General features: G+C 41.6%; 2 protein-coding genes across 2 annotated transcripts; one reads left to right on the forward strand and one right to left on the reverse strand.

Annotated features, from left to right (window-relative positions):
• The first annotated feature begins 93 nt into the window (after positions 1 to 93).
• Positions 94 to 5,046, forward strand: LOC551914 (actin-like protein 6B). Its single transcript, XM_624300.5, has 6 exons — positions 94 to 454; positions 556 to 750; positions 1,104 to 1,541; positions 2,257 to 2,597; positions 2,679 to 2,774; positions 2,860 to 5,046. Exons 1-6 carry the CDS (start codon positions 430 to 432, stop codon positions 3,022 to 3,024), a joined length of 1,260 nt encoding a protein of 419 aa, XP_624303.1. The 5' UTR covers positions 94 to 429; the 3' UTR covers positions 3,025 to 5,046.
• A 354-nt stretch (positions 5,047 to 5,400) lies between these two features.
• On the reverse strand, positions 5,401 to 18,025 carry LOC410860 (battenin). The gene is made up of 8 exons (XM_016910699.2): positions 16,263 to 18,025; positions 12,157 to 12,832; positions 9,501 to 9,658; positions 8,472 to 8,630; positions 6,768 to 7,104; positions 6,286 to 6,435; positions 5,989 to 6,129; positions 5,401 to 5,821 (listed from the first exon to the last, which is right to left on the reverse strand). The coding sequence occupies exons 2-8, from the start codon at positions 12,346 to 12,348 to the stop codon at positions 5,681 to 5,683; spliced, it is 1,278 nt and encodes a 425-aa protein (XP_016766188.2). The 5' UTR covers positions 12,349 to 12,832; positions 16,263 to 18,025; the 3' UTR covers positions 5,401 to 5,680.
• Between the last annotated feature and the right edge of the window lie 1,821 nt (positions 18,026 to 19,846).

Genomic DNA, 19,846 nt, shown 5'->3' on the forward strand with positions numbered 1-19,846 from the left:
AATAAAGAATAATATAATGGATTAACACTGATAGAAGAAAAAAAAAATGATATCCACCGTAAAGAAGAAGAACAAAAAACGATACGATAAAAATTTAAAAGACAGATATCTTCTCCTCCTTGGAGATAATCGGCGACGATTAACCTTTTCTTAAAAAACGTGAACGAGGCTCGACGAACGCGCTCCGATGAGAGAAAGGGTTCGATGGTTTAAAACGGTGCCGATCGATCGCGCACCGTTTCGTCCTCCTCCCGATCCGTAGATTGGGGATATGCAAAAGGAGCGATGTAGGTGCGGGCGTAGGGTCGCAGAATCCTCGATATACGCGGCACGAGGAAGGAAGAGGGGGAGGTGCTGTATGGACCGGTGAGGGTCGAAACGGTGAGGGTTGGTGGGCATGCGCCGACGTTCCTTTCCTCTCCAGATACTATGAGCGGTGGTGTCTACGGCGGAGGTATGTGATACGCGGTCCGCAGAATATTTGCGGAGAAAAAAAGGGTGCGCCGTTTCGCGTAGGGGATTTCGGATGTAAAATCGTTTCGATTTCTGCCGCAGACGAGGTCGGTGCTATAATTTTCGACGTTGGACACCAGAGCCTACGCGTTGGTTATGGCGGTGAGGACACGCCGAAGGCTGAGATCCCGACCACCCTCGGTGTATGGGAGGAGAGCGTCGAGTCGGCGGACGGCGGTCAGAACGTCAGGAAGCACTACAACATCGATGTCACGGCCATTCAAGTGCGAAAGAAGGGTACGATCTGTTCCTGTAATCCTATCGGGGGAGGGGAAACGCGATTACGTCTCGGTTTACTTGCTCGGGTTTTTTAGGTTTGACCCTTTTTCCTCTCGATCGTAAGTTCCATTCTCCGTAGAAAAAAAAAAAGGACAAGCGTTTTTACCATACGAGTGCCATTTTTCTATCAATTTTAATTTGGGTTAATGTTCCTGATCCTAGCTGACCTCCTTAGTTCTCTAAACTAAGGAAAAATCGAACTCGTAATTACAATTTGTACATTCCTTTTTTGTGTATTTTTTATATTTTACATTAGGAAATAAGTGGTTAAAGATGGTGCAACCTCTGACCTATTTATCTTATTATCCCAGATATGGAGATGGTTAGTTTAATGAAGGACGGGATGATCGAGGATTGGGACATGTTCGAGCGGCTGACCGAGTACACGTACAAGCAACGGCTTCACGCCCTCTCGGAACACCATCCGATCCTGATGACCGAGTGCCCTTGGAACACGAGGTTGAAGCGTGAAAAATTGCTGGAGCTGATGTTCGAGAAGTTCAACGTTCCAGCGATGTACATCTGCAAGAACGCCGTTTTGGCAGCGTACGCGAACGGGAGATCGACGGCCATGGTTGTGGACAGCGGGGCGACTCACACGAGCGCGGTCCCTGTGCACGACGGTTACGTCATCACCCAGGGAATCGTGAAGAGCCCGTTGGGCGGCGATTTCATCACGATGCAGTGCAGGCAATTCTTCGAGGAGAAGGAGATCGAGCTGACCCCGGCCTGCCTGGTCGCGAGCAAAGGCAAAAATCCGTGAAATTTTCTCGCCTCGGATAATCCGTTAAAATAATAAATCGAATCGTCGACGAATCGAAGACAGAGAAAAGCAATGGCGACGATTTAATCCGATGAACGGATCGAGCGTTCGCTCGACAATTGACTCGACTTGACTCTTGCTTTATTAATTGGATAGAATCGACGTGCGTTAAGATGAGGGGGAAAAAAGGAATGTTTAGCACGTGGTGGAGGGGTATTCTATTACGAGGCACAAAAGGGAGCAGTTTGAATCCTTTTCAAAGTGCATTTTGAACGATGAACGGCGCGCTGTGTGCAGAGCACTCGAGTCGTAATACGTTGAATGCATTCATTCAACGTTCGCGCGCCTTTGCCGTACTGGCGCTGGCCAGATTTGCCGAACACTTGTCATCGTTTCGCGCTTTTCAAAGGGTTAAGCAGTGTTTAGATTGTTCAACATTTTTCTCGCTGAAAAAGGAGCGTCCCTCCCTCCCTCTTTTACCCTTCCCTTTTCTAATATTTCATAATTCCGTATGTGACGTCGTATTTATAAAAGAGGGGTAAACAATCATTTGTACCGGCGCTCGAAGCACGAAACAACGTTCTTCTTCCAAATTAATTCTCTTTTCGTTCCTCATTGCTTCTCTCCGTAGTGATTTAAATCGTGATTTAAACGGCGAGGCGGCGGGAAACACGATTGACACGATACAATATCGCACACAGATGTGGTCCGTGAAAGGGACCCACCACGCTGGATCAAGAGGGCCGGTCCCCAACCGACGTCTTCCTGGATGAGTTATATGGTCAGAGAGTTGTTGCAAGACTTTCAAATGAATTGTCTCCAAGTCTCGGACAGTCCTTACGACGAGGACGTGGCCAACACTTTGCCAATGAAACACTACGAGTTCCCGACCGGGTACAACGATGATTTCGGTTCCGTCAGGCTGATGATCCCTGAAGCCCTGTTCGATCCGAGCAACGTGAAGGGCGTTGGGGCCAGCATTCTTGGGGTTGGTCCTCTAGTCACCACCAGTGTGGGCATGTGCGACATGGACATCAGACCTGTAAGCTCCTTTTTCTTCCACAGAAATCGATTAATTGACGTCGAAACGAAATACTTTTCTTTTTATCTTTCTTTTTTTTAGAGTTTGTACGGAAGCGTGGTGGTTACAGGCGGCAATTCCTGTCTGCAGGGTTTTAGCGAAAGACTGAATCGTGATTTAGCCAGCAAAACTCCTCCGGTGAGTATTATTATTATTTCTTTTTTGAAGGTAATGCGATCTCTTGTAGAGATCGACTGATGGACGATTTGGATGAGTTTTACAGAGTATGAGACTGAAAATAATTAGCGCGAACAGCTCGAGCGAACGGCGATACGGCGCGTGGATCGGTGGATCGATCCTCAGCTCCCTCGGATCCTTCCAGCAGATGTGGTTGTCGCGGCAAGAGTACGAGGAATCGGGTAAACTGATTCTGGAGCGGTGCGCGTGATCAAAAGCTCAAGCAACAATCAAAATTATATTTCGTGATTATTTTTACAAATCGTCCGACATTCTCTATATACGTGTATAACTAATTTATGCGCGCGGTCAAGACGGCGCATAATTTCTAAATAAGTTAAGTATTTCGAACGATCATTTCGAAGCGTTAAGGGCCAACACGAGACAATACGAGCGATCGATATCAAAAAAAAATAACGATTAATGATCGAATGGTTTTGCGCGAGACGCGTGTTAGACAAATTTGTATGCCCGAAGAAAAAGAAAAAAAAGAAACGAACGTTGACTAGCATGTTATTCTGTGAAGCGTGCGCTATCGGTTCTTATATTTCATGCAATATCTTTGTGGAACTCGATGAAAGATCTTTAAAGATTTTTGAGATTCAAAGTTTGATACTTGAAGGTTGACAAACGACAAAAGAAAAATGGAAGTTTCTAAAGAAGCATCGAGTTTGAGTTTATTATCTTTACAATTTTTTAATTCAGTGATATAGAAAAATTTCGAATGATCTCTTTGAAGATGAAACATCAAGTTCTCTTTGCTTGGATCAATATACAACAAAATATTATTTCATTAGAATAAATGCATGCGGTGCGCTTCTAAAAAAAGAAAGAAATACAGTTCCTAACTGCTCGAACAATCTTGCGTTGACAATTCGGATCTATCGTTCGACGTTGCAATGGAAGAGTCGACAGTGCGGGTGATTGATAAAGAGAAAGAATGTGTCCAAAGAGGAAGAAACTGATTTTGAAAAAAAAAGAAGATTTCACCGTTTATTTCGAATCCGAATAATCACAACAACAAATTACACAGTTTTATTCCAAATTTCAGTTTTATCGTTCACGCTATTCTGTATATCGTTCGTTGTTCTTTTTCCTTGTTTCAATTTTCTTTTTCTTTTTTTTTTTAATTATAATAAAAAGGAGGAAGGAAAAATAGTAATATAGTAAAATAAAATTGGGGAAAACCGCGAACCGCAACATTTCATTTTTTTAAAAACGCGTCACGAGCAGTTCCAATTCTACAACGACAAATATATAATATATTACGATACGACGTAGTAAACAATATAATATCTCTTATATAAATATATATATATATATACTCTATATATATATATTTATATTTATATTTCAAAATAAATGTAGGAAACAGTATTATCGATATATCACATATACAATATGTACTTAGGAAGAGGCGAATTATTTTGTTAGAAAAAAAAAAAAAAAAGAAGAAGAGAAAAAGAAGGGCCTTTCTCGCACAAGCGGCGAAATTTTTATTCGTCGATTTTTGGCTCTTCCAGATTGTTTGATCTGCGATTCGATTATAACGATTAAATATTTAATACTTTCACGTGTCCCAACAAATATTCTGTCCGCGTGGGAATGTTTAAAAAATTTCGGTTGTGATATTGAAATTCGATTTAATTTTCTCGTATACGAAAAGAAAGGGAAAAGAAAGTGATTGATTTGTGAGGAGGCGTCGAGAAACAACTCAACTCAGTGATTAACTATAGATACGCGATGGTTGGTGCATCAAGCGAAATTACAAATTAAAAATAGTGGTAATTTCTTTTCCAAAACGAATATAATCGAGTATACATGCGGAGAAGAAAGAAAGAAAGAAAGAAAGAAATAAAGAAAAGAAAAAAAATATCGTAAATTCGCTGTTTCGTTCATCGAATCCACCCACGACAAGCGGCGGATAATCGATGCGTTACGCTAACTAATAAATACTGGTATCGTTCTTATCATCGAACGACCAACGTGAAACGGCGTAAAAACCTAATAGCTAAAAGACGCATCATAAAAACGCATTTACACGTGTTTGTAACCATAATCGGTAAACTATCGCGTTTAACAAGTGTATCAACCGCGACACTCGACCACGTGGATCGAATTCTATCGAATACATTTGAATCGAGGCGAGACTTCCTCGTCTGCATCCAATTTCTGGCTCGTTTGTCGCGTGTTTTCGTTCTTCGTTTCTTTGAAAAAAAAAAAAAAAAGAAAACTCACAACAAAATAAAATCTAACCAGTTGTAACATAATCCTGTTCCTAGTCTTTTAAATATTTGTACCAAATAAATCTCAGAATCGATCGAACTTACAGTCTAACGAGTTGAATTTTCTCATTCAGGAACATCGGTATCGATAGCACTTCATTGTAAATCGTAGTCCACAACCATCGTCCTCATTTCCGTATCTCGATGAAAATATATATATATATATATATATATATATATATATATATATATATGATACGACAAACTGTTACGATTAATATTTCGAACGATGCTCGAATACTTTGCGGTTTCAAAGTTTAAATACAAACAGGAGAGGTACATGATCGAACATGATCGTCTCGACGTTTCGCTATATCTACATTGTAACTGACGGTGCATAGTGGTTGTAAACCGTTGCGGTTTACGAACAACGTTATATACACTCGATTATCGACGTTATTCGAGGCCGTGTGGACGTGATCGAAGATGATTCGACAATAAATAACATACTTGTTTATCACGGCATGACGGTCGTGCTCATTCGCATCATAATCGTTGTTGTAAAGAAGAAACACAAAAAAAAAAAAAAAAAAAAAAAAAAAAGGAAAAAAAAAATACTTTTCTTTCGTCTACTTCTGTCTTCTAGCTTCCCACTCGTTTTGGTTGTGGCAGGCCGCAAATGGCGTTGTGAACCGGCATAGATAACCAACCAGCCATCGCGATTCCAATTGAATCGGCCATCGTGGCTATGCCCAAGGAAATTTTACGATCCGCCCTTGGGATCTGCAAATCAGATGAGAAAATATTACGCGTCGTTTTTTAATTATTATTATTACTATTACTATTATTATTATTATGATATTAGAGGCTATGTGTACATTGTATGAGCAAAGATACCATGCGCATAGATTAAGGAACGACGATAATTTGTCAAAGTAAAGTTACGTTACCTCAGTGGACATTCGATAAAATGTATTCACGTATGCCCCACCACCGAGAAGGCCTTCCCACAAAACGAACGTGAACACGATCCAAATATTGGGCAAGTAATAGAAGAGCGTCTCGAACAGCAAGATGACGACGTTGATAAACTGAAAGGAGTAGAAAGATACGAAGATATAAATCGTGATTATGATACTCGATTACGATTGTCGAAGGGAGAGGGGGAGGGGGAGGAGGATCTTTCAAGTAAGTAAATTTCCATCGAGTATCGACAACGTGGCTTTAAATAATCTTTTGATCGATACCTGTAGCACAGCCATGATCCAGATTTTGTTGATCGTGACGAGATTGACGGACGATCTCGAGATAAACACCCCGATCTGATAATCCACCTGGAGCCAGCGATATTGCTCGGCGTGGGTTAACCAAATGCCGTCGAATTGGATCAGCTCGTACTGTAAAAAATTAAAGTGACACGTGTCGATGAGAACACCTGGATTATCCTGTGTTATTCTACTACGTACGCCCATACGTAATATGCGTCTATTCTTAGCCGGAAATTATAGCAACAATATTTTGTAATCTTATTATTAGCGTGAAATACACAAAGGCAAAAGAGAGAAAAAAAAAAAAAAAGAAAAAAAAAAAAAGGAAAGAAAATAATAATAAAAAAAAAAAAATGAGAAACACAATAGCTAAGAAGCAGAGGTAATAAGAGAGTAGAGGAGAGAGGGGGGCAAAACAAACACAATTCTACAAAAAAGCTCGTGTAACAAAAAAGCATTACCAATCCTTGGTTAATGAAATATTCGAAGAGGTACACGAGCCCGAGAGGAATCATATACTTCAGCAATCCCGGTACCAGATTGATCTTTTCTTTAAAGCTCTTCCTAGGGATCTCAATGATTTGCTCTTGGCTGTCGATACCGTTCTTAGTGACCGGGATACTTGACTGCGGCGGATGGACCAGAACCAACCAGAAAGTGATTCCTTGTATGATCGGTACGATTAACATAAGTAACAATGTATCTTCGTTGCTTAACCACGTGGTGAGGGAGGCATAAGATAGCGCGCCAATTATTCCGGCGCCTCCAGTACCGGAAGACCATGTCGCGATTACTTGTCTGCGAAACAATGAATCGCTCTCAATTATGATTGGCAATCGCAAAGGTTGAACGGGAGAGAGAGAGAATTCGACAACTGTGGACGGATTAATATCTGCGGCGAGTTGATGACTGAGTTTTAACGGAAAAAAAAAAAAATAAAAAAAATAAAAAGAGACGAGAAAAAAATTAATAAATGGGCAGGAAAGGGATAGAACATGATGTAATACAATTTCCTTTCCAAAATATTCGAATTTCGAGAATAAATTCTTACGAATGATTGTGTTAGAATCGAATACACTGCTTAAAATGCACGTTTTCATATGTGTATATATATACATATACACGTATATGTAGTCACGAGTCTCGAGTATGTTTCTTTCTGATGAACTTTTGCAACGGCAAGGTTAATCGTTAGTGAAGAGAGAATGACAAAATGACAGAAAGAGATAGATAAATAGATAGATAGATAGAGATAGATAGATAGATACAGATAATAATGGGAAGAATAGAGTAGATCGTAATTAACAGTTATTACACATAAGTACAGACGTACCTCGTGCTCGCAACGAGTTTTTTTTTTTTTTTCAGAATCCCGTACTGTACTTTTTTCTATATGTTTCTTTTTTTTTTTCTTTCTTTCTTTTTTATCTTATTTTTCGCATCAAAACTTTCATATCGTATTATTACACATATTACGCTTTTTTTTCTTTTTTTTTTTTTTTTTCCTAGTCTTAAACATGGAAGGCCAACCTGTCGACGGCCATTATCTTATCTCTACTTTTCTGGAACAACTGTCTAAAATGTCAATATTGCGGTTTTATGCTCCGCTGCCTCAATACCCTGCATCAATTGATTTTACATCGTATTTCTTTTTTTCTTTTTACATCTCTTTTCGCCGTTTCTACTTTCGTCCGTTTTACTTTATTATTTTTTTTTTTTTCATTTCTAATTTCACCCTTTTTCTCGTTTACTTTTTTTTTCTCTCTCTCGCGCGCACATTCTGTGATCCTCGAGCATCAGAGGCTAAGATCAGAGACACACAGATAATAAATTATTATTATTATTATCGTGTTCGTTAGAGAACGAACTAAAAAAAAGATGTTTATTATTAAAGGACGAACGTAAGAAAAAAAAAAAATACGATGCGTTCGACGCATGCATTTGTAATCGCGTTATTTTTTTTTTTATTTATTCCTGAAGGAAATTGAATGAAAAAAGAAAACAAAAATATACAATGTTCCGTCGATAGAATAGAGAGAAAGAAACGATCGCGATAGTCGTTCAGCGAGAATAATAATAATAATAATAATAATAATAATAAAAAGAAAAAAAAATACCAACAATGTGGACGGAAAATGGAGGGAAACGGATGAATGGTTACTTACTTCGGATACTTGTGGCTGTAACTCAGCAGAGTAACTTCTCCCAAACCGGAAGAGAGTGACGTTATAACGACGCCCAGAATGGCGAGCCATTCAGTAGTGCTCAACGACACCACGAGGAATCCTGCAGCGGAAAATAACACACAGGTAGCCAGTCGAGCACTGTAATTAACGATTCGATTAATCGATTAGCGTTTTTCATTCACGGGAAATAGCGACGTGCCCGCGGAGGGGCACGACTCCGGAGATGATCCGTCCCCCGAGTGTGTATAGCGTGGCTTTCGTGGCCGGAGAAAGCGTCATTTAGAGGAGTATAAAGGCCACAGGTAAAAATGCGTGTGCGATGAGAAGCGTACGACGGTCTCCTACGACGCCCTTCCAAAAGGGAACCGCGCTGAATATACGTAATAACGATTTTTCGCGTCACTCTCTATTCATATCTCTATTCGAAATCAAAAGGGGGAGGATCGCGTCCTCTTTTCTTCCACCCTTTTTTCTTCTCGAAAAATCTACGCAAATGTCACGATACCATTATCGATGCGATACGCGAAATAAACTCATCATAGATAAGATAAATCACGTATATTGGCGCGATCGATCGTTGCGCTACAACGTCACACGTCAACCGTGAAATCGAGAAGAATTAGTGAGTCATTGTCTGTAATTTCGATTTCATTGAATTATTTAAATAATTGGTTATCGTTCGAGAAAGAATTCGATAAAAAAAAATGCAATCTCGCCCCGTCTCGTTCCCTCGTACGACTTTAAACATGTTTCGTTTACCATATTACCATATTACCGTTGATTTATCTCTCTTTTTTCTTTTTCCTTTTTTCTTTTTCAGTGCTCATACTGGCTCTTTTTCAATGCTCGACGTTTGTCACGCTTATATATACAATATATATATATGTATCTATATATGTATATATATATATATATCAGGTTTACGTCAAAATTGCGATGAATGAACAAATCGAATGGTAAACAATTGGAGACAAGATAAATTGGAAAGAAAAAAGAATGGATACTCACTGTACGTGAAAAGGCAGGAACGGCGTGATTATTTTCACCGCCAACGAGGGCAATATGTCCGCCAGCAATATGGCGCCGGTGGACAATGTGTTGCAGGATCTGATCCCTGTGTGGTTTGTCGTCGTGATTGTGCCATTCGTGGGGTGCATCCCAGGATCCTTTATATATAGTTGAAACGAAACCAAAGAAAACGAGAAAAGAAAAAAAAAAAAGAAAAAAAAAAAAAAAAGAATAATCGATTAATCTGCATCCCAATTCGAATACGGAGAGAAAAAAAAAAATGTAACATTTTACATTTATAAAAATCGGAAAAATCAGCTTCGTCTATTTGTTTTCCTTTTTTTATTTTTCCACGATTCGGTTGGTACAATCGTTTACGGATACGGAAATTATCATACTGCTATCTCTATTTCACGGACATTACCACCTTGGAATATTAATTCTCCGTGGTTATTCACGGCTTACGTAAGTTAAATCGCGTTTCTAAACGTGCTCGAATCGCGGTCGAAAGAGCGCAAACAAGGAGAGGCGGTGGAGGCGGCGAATATATTCTACGAAGCGAGATGCACGTATATGGATTTGTCGATGACATAACGAAAAAATTCTTCTCACACAAGAATCTGTTCAGTCCCGTCTACGTAATTCAGTTTAATTGTTCGCTCTAACAACTTCCCCCCCCCCCTCCCCTCCCTTCCTCCGCCACCACTCCCTCCTTCCGCTCCTTCCTCTTTGTTATTTCTTATTAACAAAGCTATCTCCGGCTCGCTCGCGTCAACAATGAGGATCACGAGGAGCGAGGATCTCGTTTAACGAGACGATTAATCGCGAAGAAGACGAATCGACCGGTTGCCGCCGATATACAGATACGATGCAAAAAAGACGCGAATTAATTAAATCATAAAGTTTTACAATCATGATTAGAATTTCAGCCGCGCGTTACCCCGTGATCATGCCGTGCATTGGATTACCGGCATTGTTGTTTGTGCCGGATCGTGTACATCGTTTACAAAAGTAGTAATAAGTCTTTGAAACGTACCAAGATATTTTTTCTTTTTTTTTCTTTTTTTTTCTTTCTTTCTTTTTTTCCTTCGAAGCGTGAAACGTCTTTCGTTCGTAAACTTGGCCTAATCGTCGCGTGTTAAAAAGTCTCGCTAATGTACCCGATAACGTCAAGGTAACGAGAACAAGAAAAAAAGACAATAAAAAAAAAAAAGAAAAAAAAAGTGTAAAAAGTTTCGAAACTCGAACCTCGTGGAAGAGGAGCCGTTGTTGTTCATTAGCGTCGATCGATCACACGCTGGTTCGGCGCCGACGAAGATCCGATTCCTTATTTGGTAAATCGTCGAGACGATAAAAAGACGACCCCCTCCTCCCGATATATATATATATATAGCGGACGCCATAAATCGTCCCGGATTGAAAATATCAACTGCATTAAAAAACAAGCGTATAAAATTGCGTGGGCATTAAAGAGGCAAGACACTCGATCAACCGTGTCGCAACGTTTTAAATCCGATTGAAACGATTGCGCGTTAGAAAGGAAGAGGTCGCGAAACTTTCGACCAACAACCAACTTTTTCATCAACTTGCTCTTTTCACATTTTCGCCCTTACATGTACTGTTCGAAACAGATATTGCTTTTTCTTTCTTTTTTTTTTATTCCTTCCAGAAGTTTTCCATTAAGTTCGTGTACACTCCTGCGGAAATTGGAGCATCGTCGAGTGACAACAAGGAATCCAATCGATACGAGGACCTAATCGTAGTGCTGTAATACGGCCGGGTGTATAGTATCGATGATTCATCGTGTCTTGTGCAGCGGGCTCGTTATACGAGTCCGAGTGCACTCGCTCGAGCGCCCGTTACGCATCGCTCGTCTCCGCGAATTTACATGTATCTTCGTTCGCCCATTATTATCAAGATTAATTGTCGCTTATGATTTACGGCCGCGTGGTTGAACGCGTGATAATCTCGCGAGAAAATCTCGAGGAAATCTTTGACGTTCGAAGACGTTTCGCTTCGCGGAAAGCCGGCATCGGTTACGTGTCGCCGTTTCGCAATCGGGCGTCTGGCTCTGGTTTTGGAAACCGGTCGATACGCCAAACGATCGGAAGATTTCGCGCGTTTCTTTCTTTCTTTCGAAGATTTTTAGATTCCTCGGGATTTCGAGAAACCGGGAGAAACCGTGGAAGAAGTCGAGGAGAAGCGGGGAAAAAATGACGGCGCTGTTTAAGGACACGTTTAAGCGTTCGTAGTGATTTCATCGCCGGAAACGAGAGAATCCTCGGCGAGTCGCCCGACTCCGTGACACGTTTAACAGGGAACTCGTCCGGATTCTACGAATATGGCGTTACGGTACCGTTAATTATAACCGTGTGACTCCATCCCGGGCTTAAAGCCACTCTAAAAATAGTAATTCGAGAGTTCTTCTTGCGCGCATCGAATTTCACCGCCATCTTTTCCAGCTTATTCCTTCCTTTTTGTCCTTCCGTTTTTTTTAATTTTACTTTATCGTTTCTTGGATACGGTACGAAGGAAGGGATGGGGAAAAAAGAGAAAGAGGAGAGTTCTCTTTCTCTTTTCCCCATCAGGCAAGTTCCCCGACCCGAAAAGCGAAGCTGATTCGTCTACGAAATGAATGAAAGAGGTTTATACTCACCGTGGTTCCAAACTTGCTCTCGAGGATATCGTGCGCCGCGCTAAGCATCACCACGTATCCGTAGTTGTTGCAGAGGCCGAGTATCCAGAAGGCGGCGAGGTTTCTCCATCTCGATCGAACCGCGATCGATTCTTCGTCAAACACGTCGTTGGTTCTTCGTTCAGGCGCGGTCAACGGTTTGCTCTTAGTCATCTTCGTCACCAATGGTATACACTCGTGTCTTCTCTTCCTCTCTATTATCGTCCCGTCCTTTATATTTCCTAGCTCCGTCGTTGAACACCTTGTTTTTATCCCTCGCTTCGACAATAGCTCGCCCCTTTTTTTTTTCTTCTTCTTCTTCTTCTTCTTCCTTTCCCTGTTTCTCTTTGATCCTCTTCCCTCCACTCGATCTTCCCTTTAGAGTTTTACTCGATGCACGCCTTCTAAATCTGTTCCAGGTTAACGCGTGTCCGTCTCTCTTTCTCGAAGATGACGCGCCCGAATCGGTTTCTTTCTCGCCTTGTCGCGAACGAGAACTCCGCCGTGCTTCTCCTTTTCGAGCGGATCCAGAGCAGAAGCGGCAAACGAAGCAAACCTTCGAGAAACTTCTCTCTTCCTTTTTAGCTAGGAGCGTCTTTCCTTTTCACCACGCCCCTCGGTCAAACCGTACACCCCTTCCGCCGATTCGATTTTTAATCTAATTCGCAAAAAAAAAAAGAATCGTTTTATAAAGTACAATTGCGAATAGAATCGAAACTTTAACTCGAACAGGAGAAACCGATATATGTGTTCGTTGAGAGTTACGTAAAAACTCGAGGTTTTTCCTTGCTTTCTTTTTCCTCGAAGGATCGACTCAAGTTCAAAATCAAGGCCCGAATAATTTAAAGACCGATCGATCAACGAGAGACGGGAATGCAAGATCCTTGGAACGCAAAAATAAGCCAAAAGAACGATCGTTTTTCTTTTTTTGTTTTTAATTGTGACTCATTCTCGTCCATTTGAATCCATAAATCGTGAATTTTCGACGAATCTCTCCACAATAATATAAAAACGAACCATAAAATACCCCTATCTATACACTTATAATTCCATCACTGGAACCGTGACCTATGCGAACACGGTGTACGCTCCAGAGGAATTTATACGGGTTCGTTTTTACCAGGAGAGATGCCTACCTCTTCGCGTTCCAGGAGAGTCAGCACCAACGATACCAGTCGCAGCGGTAAGCCAAGCTTCGAGAAACTTCTTTCTCGCTTTTTCCTCCCCGCTCGTGGATCCAAGCTTCTTTCTCGAATTCTTGCTTTTGCTTTCCCGCCCGAATTTTTCTTTTTTCTTTTTTCCAAATAAAACGAGAAGAAATCGAGTAGTCGATCCGCGTGTTTCGAGCAATGGAACTCGTCCAAATTACCCACCTTCTTTTCGTCGCGTGCCTTCCTCACCCTTTCGCCCATTTCCTCGCCTCTTGCCCGAGATCAAACTTGTTGTTATCACGCCGTTTGTAATCACGGTTGCTTGCGCGACAGCCGTTTAATCTCGAGAGACAAATAAGACTTTCCCCTCCCCTCCCAGAGCGTAGCTTTATCTTTCTTTTTCGCCTAATTGTATTCCCTATGTGAGCGCGCGCGTGTGGGCGGATCGATGTTTTCTTGGGAAATATATCGGTCGGCGTCACGGTGGCTGGATCTCCAGCCGAGAAAGCTGTTTAAAAAGAGCTTTAAGAGGATCGAAGAATCGCGGTGGCGTCGATTCGGAACTGCGCATTCGTTGCCTCATTGTTAATTCCACGGGTTTTGCTCGAGCGTTGTTTAAGCGTGGAAAGAGAGAGGAGATGGAGGGAGGGGAAGGCTGATTTCGATCTGTCTCGAAAGAAAGCGATAATCGAAAGATTCGCTATCTCGAGGAATATTGATTTTTAACTCGTCGAGAATCGCGTTCGATAGAATCGTGCTCTATCGTCGTCCAACGACGAAGGCAATTTTTTTTTTTCCTCTCTCGTCTTTTTCTTTTTCCTCGTTTCTATTTTTACGTGGAAAATTACCATCGGTTTAATGTGTAAATGACGCGTGATTAATAAGGAAAGAATATAGGAGAATAGAAGGAAAGAGAGACGCGAACTTTTCTGCGTTCTAACTTCGCCGAGATAAATGATTTTTGATAAATTGAGGCGTAGAGAAGAGGCGTAGCCAAGGAGAGTAGCTAAGGAGAGCAACCGGTGGTAAATGGATGACCCGAACTCGGCAAAACTTGATCTCTAATCGCATTAAAACTCGCGAGCGTTTTCTAGTTCCAGGGATAGGCCAAACTGGATCTCTCTTCCCCGTCTCTCTCGCCCCGCGAGAATTCTTTCCCGAAGAATTATTTCGGTCGAAGCATCGACCTCGAAGCCATCTTGCATCTTCTCAGTTCTTCTCCTTCGTTCGCGGAGGAAACGCGATCGAAGATAGACCGATCGATCAATAATTATTAACTCTGACAATCTATATTGGGTCGTTAACTAATATAGATCGCTTGTAAACGGCTATAAACCAAGTTTATATTTCGCGCCAATTTTCTTTTATCTATCATCGACTTCTCTTCGAATGTTACATTATTTTCCACTACTTCATTCACCGATATCGTGATCGCGATTTCAAAGATCGCGACGAGACGAGAAATTGGATCGACGACTTTTTCTTTTTTTTTATACTTATAAATATAATCTCACTCTTGCTGATATAGTTGTATAATAGATCGCTCGAGTCGATAGCTAGTAAACGTTTCAACTTCAAAGAACGAGATTCCATTGACGTTGTTTCAATAAATATTTGAATAAAGTATTACTATTAATACAATAGATCATTCAAATCGGTAGACAATCGGGTAAGGAAATTTCAAACAACGGTGTACACGGTATTTCGATAAATATAAGGTGTAGATAAAGGATCCACGAAACTTCGAGTTAACGACGAACAACAATTACGAAACTCTTCAATCGGAACGAGGCAAACAATGTATTATCATTTATCAGATAATGATAGTCCAAGTTAAAAGTCTACTCGTTTTTTTTTATTTCTCGGTAAACTCGGTAATATCGCGTATCGAATTTTTTCTCCTTTCTTTCTTTCTTTTTCTTTTTTTTTTCCAAAACTTAAAATCCTTTCTCGCGGAACAGGTTCGCCTCCAATTATTTATTTCATCGCGATTTTATTCTCGTCTCGTCGAGATTAACACGCTCGCCTCGCTTAGTTATCGCGAGGAACTCGGTTGGAAACAGCTTCCGGCACAAAGTCCGTTTTTCTCGACCACGTTTCTAGGTTCTCCGGCGAGTTACGGGCACGGAATAATAGTCGTTGCCCCTGGTTTTGCACACACGCTACTATTGTCGGAAAGTTGGACGACCACGCGATCCGTTTACACGATAGCCGAGTTCAAACCGTTTCGCGGTCATGCTACTTTTTTCAGACAATCGCATCTCTTTCTCTTATTTCTACGCAGTTCTACCATTCTCTTTCTCTCTTTCTCTCTCTCTCTCTCTCTTTCTCCACGGTGAATGAGTGAATGTTGAAAGACGGAGCTACAAATCGCTCGACGCGTGACTCATTTCGCGGAAACGGAATTTTTAGAATTGATTGGAGTGTGATATTTCGAAAATTTTTCAAAATTTTTCCCGATGAAACGGAGCGAAGAAATTTCGAAACAGCTAATCGCCGTCGGTATTTCGTACTCGTCGCGTTTCTTTGTAAAGTTGTCGATGAGTCACGCCGACGCGTGATCAAAAATTATTCGTCGAAATGTCTATGTTTAAAAGGATATACGATAACTCGAATTCACGATCCCGATCTCACGCGACAACGATGACACGCGTGTTCCTTCAAACGCGTTCCAGACGTAAACATTCTGAATTGGCAAGCGGTAAAAAGAAATGAAGTTTCGATTGCAACGACCGCTGTCACACAACAACAATTTCTCGAACAGCTGAGATAACGGGTTGACGCGCGAATATCGAGCGGTGAAGCGCAGAAAAGCATAGAAACGAATGTAACGAAAGCAGCTGCGAATGCTATCGATGGACTGTTTTTCTTTTTTTTTTTTTCCTTTTGAAAAGAAAAACAAAAAAATAATAATAATAAAAGAATGATAATACTTACCTATTCGCGACCTATTCGACCTCGATTAAGAATACGACGACTCTCGTAACAATGGATTACTGGATCGGGGCTGTGAATAAATTTAAAAGTCTTCGTAAAAGAATAAATATCGTTATCACAAAGCACAGATCACAGAGCTGTAAAATCTGATCCTGACGAGTTGTTGTATCACAGTGACAAAATTGTTCGTAAGACTCGTGGGATAAAGAATAACGAGTTCCTTTCGCTTCAGCGAAATTTCTTCTTCCTCTTCCTCTAGACCGAAGCCGAAACGATTCACAGCGTTCACACGAAACAGAGTCCCCTTAAACTGTCCCTAAAGGAAAAATCGATAAGTTCGGCTCGGGAGCGTCCCAGTAGGTTATCGTTACAGTAGCTTCCAGAAGAAGAAGTTCGATGCACCGACGAGCAAGCGTAGCTATTCTGTAAAAAAAAAATAATTCGAGATCGCTTCTCGAACAGCGCTCGTCGATCGCGGCAAATTTTCCTCCTCTCCAGTTTTCCTTCCTTTCCTCTTCCCCGCGTCCACGATCGCGCCTTCTATTTTCCTTTCCCTCTTCTGTCTTCTCTTCTCCTATTCAATTCCTTTTTTTTTTTTTTTTTTTTCCCCCTTTGAACCAATTACTCGCGTTCGATAAAATTATCGAGAAACGAATGTCGAAACGTTTGTGTATTACTCGCAACGGAGTAGACAGTCCGACTGGGTTGAGTCGCAGCTGCGATCGTAGCACGTGGTTGCGCGGCGAGTCTCAGGTTCGAAATAAATAAGCTTGAGGCGAAATCAGCGAGTTATACGAAGGCGGCGCATGCGCGGACGGTTGGAGCGGGGCTCGGTTCGGCTCGGCCGATCGGCAATAAGCATTCCGCTCGCGCACTCTGCCCCCTGAACATTCCACCAAACGGACGGGACGGATCAGTCGGCTCGCGACCGTCGTCGAGTCGGCCGATTCTTTTCCAACCAAAGTCGAGCAAGCGTCGACTTTTTTTCTCGCTCCCTTTTCCCATTTCTTCTCCATCCGACACGTATCTCCTTGGACAATTGCCCGCCGACGCTGCCCACGCGAATCTTCTTCCAATCGCGATTACAGCACGTATCGTTCACAGTCTCGAGTCAAATAGCTCTTTATTAACCATTAAACCTCGGTGATCGGTTTTTGATCGAATTTTTATTGCCCGACAGACCGATCCGCCCGACTCGTTAGACGCTCCTTGAAAAATCATTCGTTGAAAATAGACACACGTCCCGCCCACGCCGAACGCACCCTGTTTCCAGGCTTGTATTCAACTTTTGTTCATTTATCATTCATGGCCTCCAATTTGATCGTATCGGCGCGTAGTTAACGCGCCTAATGACTATGATAATACCAGTAATGATCGTTCGATCTCCATGTTTTTCTTTTTTTTTTTTTTCGAATACTTATCTTTTACGAGGAAATTAAAAAACGAGGGGAAATCGCGGGAGGTTTCCCGGCCAGGAAAATTGGTTCTCGTGAAAATTTTGCGCGTAAAAAAAAAAAGAGAAAGAAAAAGAAAAAAAAGACGCGAACGTCACTGGCAATCATCTTTCTTAATTCCGCTTCGCACAAAGCTCAATTACCGGTCCAGTTTCGTGACGGACACGTGCAACTTATTTTCCTACGTTTTTCCGCGGCAAGCGAAGGTCAAGTCTCGGACACACACGGAGCAATTGTATCGTAATCTACGTTGTCACCGCGTTGTAGTCCTTAACTGGTGAACCGTAACGTGTCAACACAGTCTATTACAACGTTATCCCCCCGTTTCAAAGATATGATTCTTGTAGGAAATTCGAGTACGAATAAAATATCACACGAACGAACGAGTCACGGCATTCCTTTTTTTTCCTTCCCTCTTCGCATCGATCGCATCTTATCGGCCGACATATCGATAATCGTCGAGATTACCTTTCAGATTCAATCCGATAACGCAATTCATATATATATATACATGTTACACGTACGATTGAAGCGATTATATCGTCAGCTTGACATTGTGCCAGAGTGATCGCTCATCGACGATCGAACCCCCCGCCCCCCTTCGAATAACAGCAGGATCGGCCATTTCGAGGTTCCTCGAATATGTCGAAAGGCCGTGGTAGTTTTCTACGAATTCGGCTCTTTATTGGTCAAGCAATGTCGAACGATATTTAATTCAAAACGGTGTGCTTCCTAGAGAAAACAGTGTCAGGGTTGTCCAGGGATGACCTTCTCCGCATCGCGCATAACAATATTTCGTACATTCCGCGCGGAAATTCATCGAACGACTATCCATGGTCTGTTCCCGTCGCACGAATGACAAATATCGTTCCTCGATCTTTCCATCCCTTTTGTCCGTCGAATAAATGAATTCTATTTAATATATACCCGAAGTGCAGATCTTTGTGCGCCCGATCTCTTGGAGGATTGGACGGAGGGAATCGATGAAAGGAATTTCCTAAGACGCCATTGTATTTTTAGACGAGGTTGCACGTAGTCTGGTTAAGCTTGCACGCTGCATCGGAATAAATTTCTTTCAGCGGCGAGTTCGTTCGAAGCGGCGAGAAGTGATGTTCCCGGCACTCGGGAAGGCGCTCGTTGCAAAATCGCTCGATTAAGGTCACAGTTGATGAAATATATTAAGCCAATATCTTTTGAAGAAACTAGATGTCGTACAGGGAGCAAGCGTTATCGGGGAATGAAAGAAGGCGAGCGGAGTGGAGGAATTCCGTTAAAATAAAAATAACAAATTTTCGAAGCTTTAAAATTTCAATTATCATCGCAAAATCTCAAGATTGTGCGTCTTTTGATATGCCGATTAGATCCATTCGAACGTTGTTCTAGGAGGGGGTGTTAAATCCCCTCCCCCCCCCCCTTCCCCTGTGAGACAATTTTCGCGCGCAACAATGGAACGAACCTACGTACAATTTATTTGGACACGCGACGATGGATGGCCGAGATGCACGGATATTACATTTGCTCTCCGCAACGCGTTATGTAATCCTCGCGAACAACAAACTCTCTGGTTAAGCAAAGTACGACGAGAGCGCTCGTTAACGCGATTCATAACGCATACGAATATGTATTTATCTATTCCACGAGAGGGGAACTATTGTTCACGCTAAGGAGCAACTATTTCTGGCATGGCGTTGCGATAACCTCTCGAATCGTTATCGTTGGTAACCACAGTGTACTGTAACTTCGACCTGTAAACGTATACGTAGTACCGTGGAGGATCAGTTGATACGATTGTCATCTATAATAAATCGATAATTCCGATTCTTCTAGAAAAATAGCTTTTTTTTTTTCTTTTTTTTTTTTTTTTCAATCGAATGCACGAAAAGATCTCTTGATTTTCGGTGGAGCGCTTTCGTTCAAGCTTCGTTTTATTTTATAATGATTGGAAGAATTTGAGAAATGAGATTATCAACGCGAGACGGGACCGATCAACGCGATAAAACCATAACCGTTTTTCCGATTGCAATTAGTATTTACATTCTTGTCGCCAAGTAGTGGCTCAAGTTATCTCTAAATACTAAATACCGTGCGCTAAATACCAAAGGTCTTCAAAAGTCGATAATAAAGAGGCTC

The sequence above is a fragment of the Apis mellifera genome, linkage group LG2, assembly GCF_003254395.2.
Source record: "Apis mellifera strain DH4 linkage group LG2, Amel_HAv3.1, whole genome shotgun sequence".
NCBI lineage: Eukaryota > Metazoa > Arthropoda > Insecta > Hymenoptera > Apidae > Apis > Apis mellifera.